Genomic DNA, 1,213 nt, shown 5'->3' with positions numbered 1-1,213 from the left:
GGGTAACTGAGAAGGCTGTTTTCGTATATAATTAACGACGAGCTTGTCTATGTAAGTCTGCATTGATTACTCCGTGAGACAAATCAATCTGTCTGCGGGGAATTATTAATAGAGCGTCACTGTAGTGCGGCAGCGTTGTTGAATGTAATTTACGCGTCAGTCTCGCGCTCGTCTTCATCTGATTACTGTCATTTCATTTTTCCACGCGTGCTAGTTGCGTAGGTGGTCGCGTGTGACACGCCTATATATAGTTGATGCAACAACTAGAGTATTATTTTAGAGTTTAACACAATACGTAGTTGTAGAATAGCAGCTCCACGATTATTTTATCTGATGAACGTCATGTGTGATGAGTGGTATTCAAACGATATGTTGGCATGTACCATCAAGTGATAATCTTGCTTTTGCCCTTTGTTTATCCATACATGCATTTTATTTGACAACATTAGGGTTAGTGTATCGATCTTTCTGTGTTTGAACATGCATTAAAGTCTCCATGCGTGAGTTTGTCGCACGTTAAAATGCTTAATATAATTTTATGTCTATGCATATATCTTATAATTCCTTGATTAGGTTCCGAGCTGGCAGTCATGTACAACGACGAATCAGTGTTGGAGAATCATCACTTGGCCGTTGCCTTCAAGCTACTACAGCAGGAGGGCTGCGACATTTTCCAGAACCTAACCAGGAAGCAGAGACTGACGATCCGGAAAATGAGCATCGACATGGTGAATAGCATGGCGCATTCCTATTGTAGATATTTTTTAGATAGAAGGACCCTATTACGTGGTTACCTCCGTACGATTACATGTTATTACGGGGCCCATACATATTGCACTCATATATATATATATATTCATAGAGTCGTCTTTTCGCACTCCCTTCGCCCTTACTGCGGTGATGTTACATACTTATCTTCCAGGCACCGACATTCTAATCTATGTACGCTTTGATAACTGCTGAAGATTATAGCGTTTCTTTTTGTGTACGCGCTTATTGACCAATACTATATACTCTCGAATAGATATGAGGGGCAATTAAGAGCTCTCTCTCTCTCTCTCTCTCTCTCTCTCTCTCTCTCTCTCTCTCTCTCGAGAGAGAGAGATAGACAAAGAGAGAGAGAAAGAGAGAGAGAGGAGATGAAGAGAGAGACGCAGAGAACAGGAGGAGAGGCGCGAGCGAGAAGAGAGAGAGAGACGAAGAGAAAGAGGAG

General features: G+C 41.8%; 1 protein-coding gene across 1 annotated transcript in view; it reads left to right on the top strand.

Annotated features, from left to right (window-relative positions):
• LOC106805363 (cAMP-specific 3',5'-cyclic phosphodiesterase 4B-like) overlaps positions 1-1,213 on the top strand; it is a gene marked incomplete at its 3' end in the record, with an annotated part of 42,583 nt that overhangs the window by 38,130 nt on the left and 3,240 nt on the right. The window contains exon 10 of the mRNA XM_014806925.1: positions 574-728. Coding sequence (XP_014662411.1) covers positions 574-728 — 155 coding nt within the window. The remainder of the gene's footprint in view (positions 1-573; positions 729-1,213) is intronic.

This window comes from Priapulus caudatus, unplaced genomic scaffold, assembly GCF_000485595.1.
Source record: "Priapulus caudatus unplaced genomic scaffold, Priapulus_caudatus-5.0.1 Scaffold111, whole genome shotgun sequence".
Lineage (NCBI taxonomy): Eukaryota > Metazoa > Priapulida > Priapulimorpha > Priapulimorphida > Priapulidae > Priapulus > Priapulus caudatus.
The sequence above is the reverse complement of the archived record's forward strand: the minus strand, read 5'-3'. Positions and strand labels throughout refer to the sequence as shown.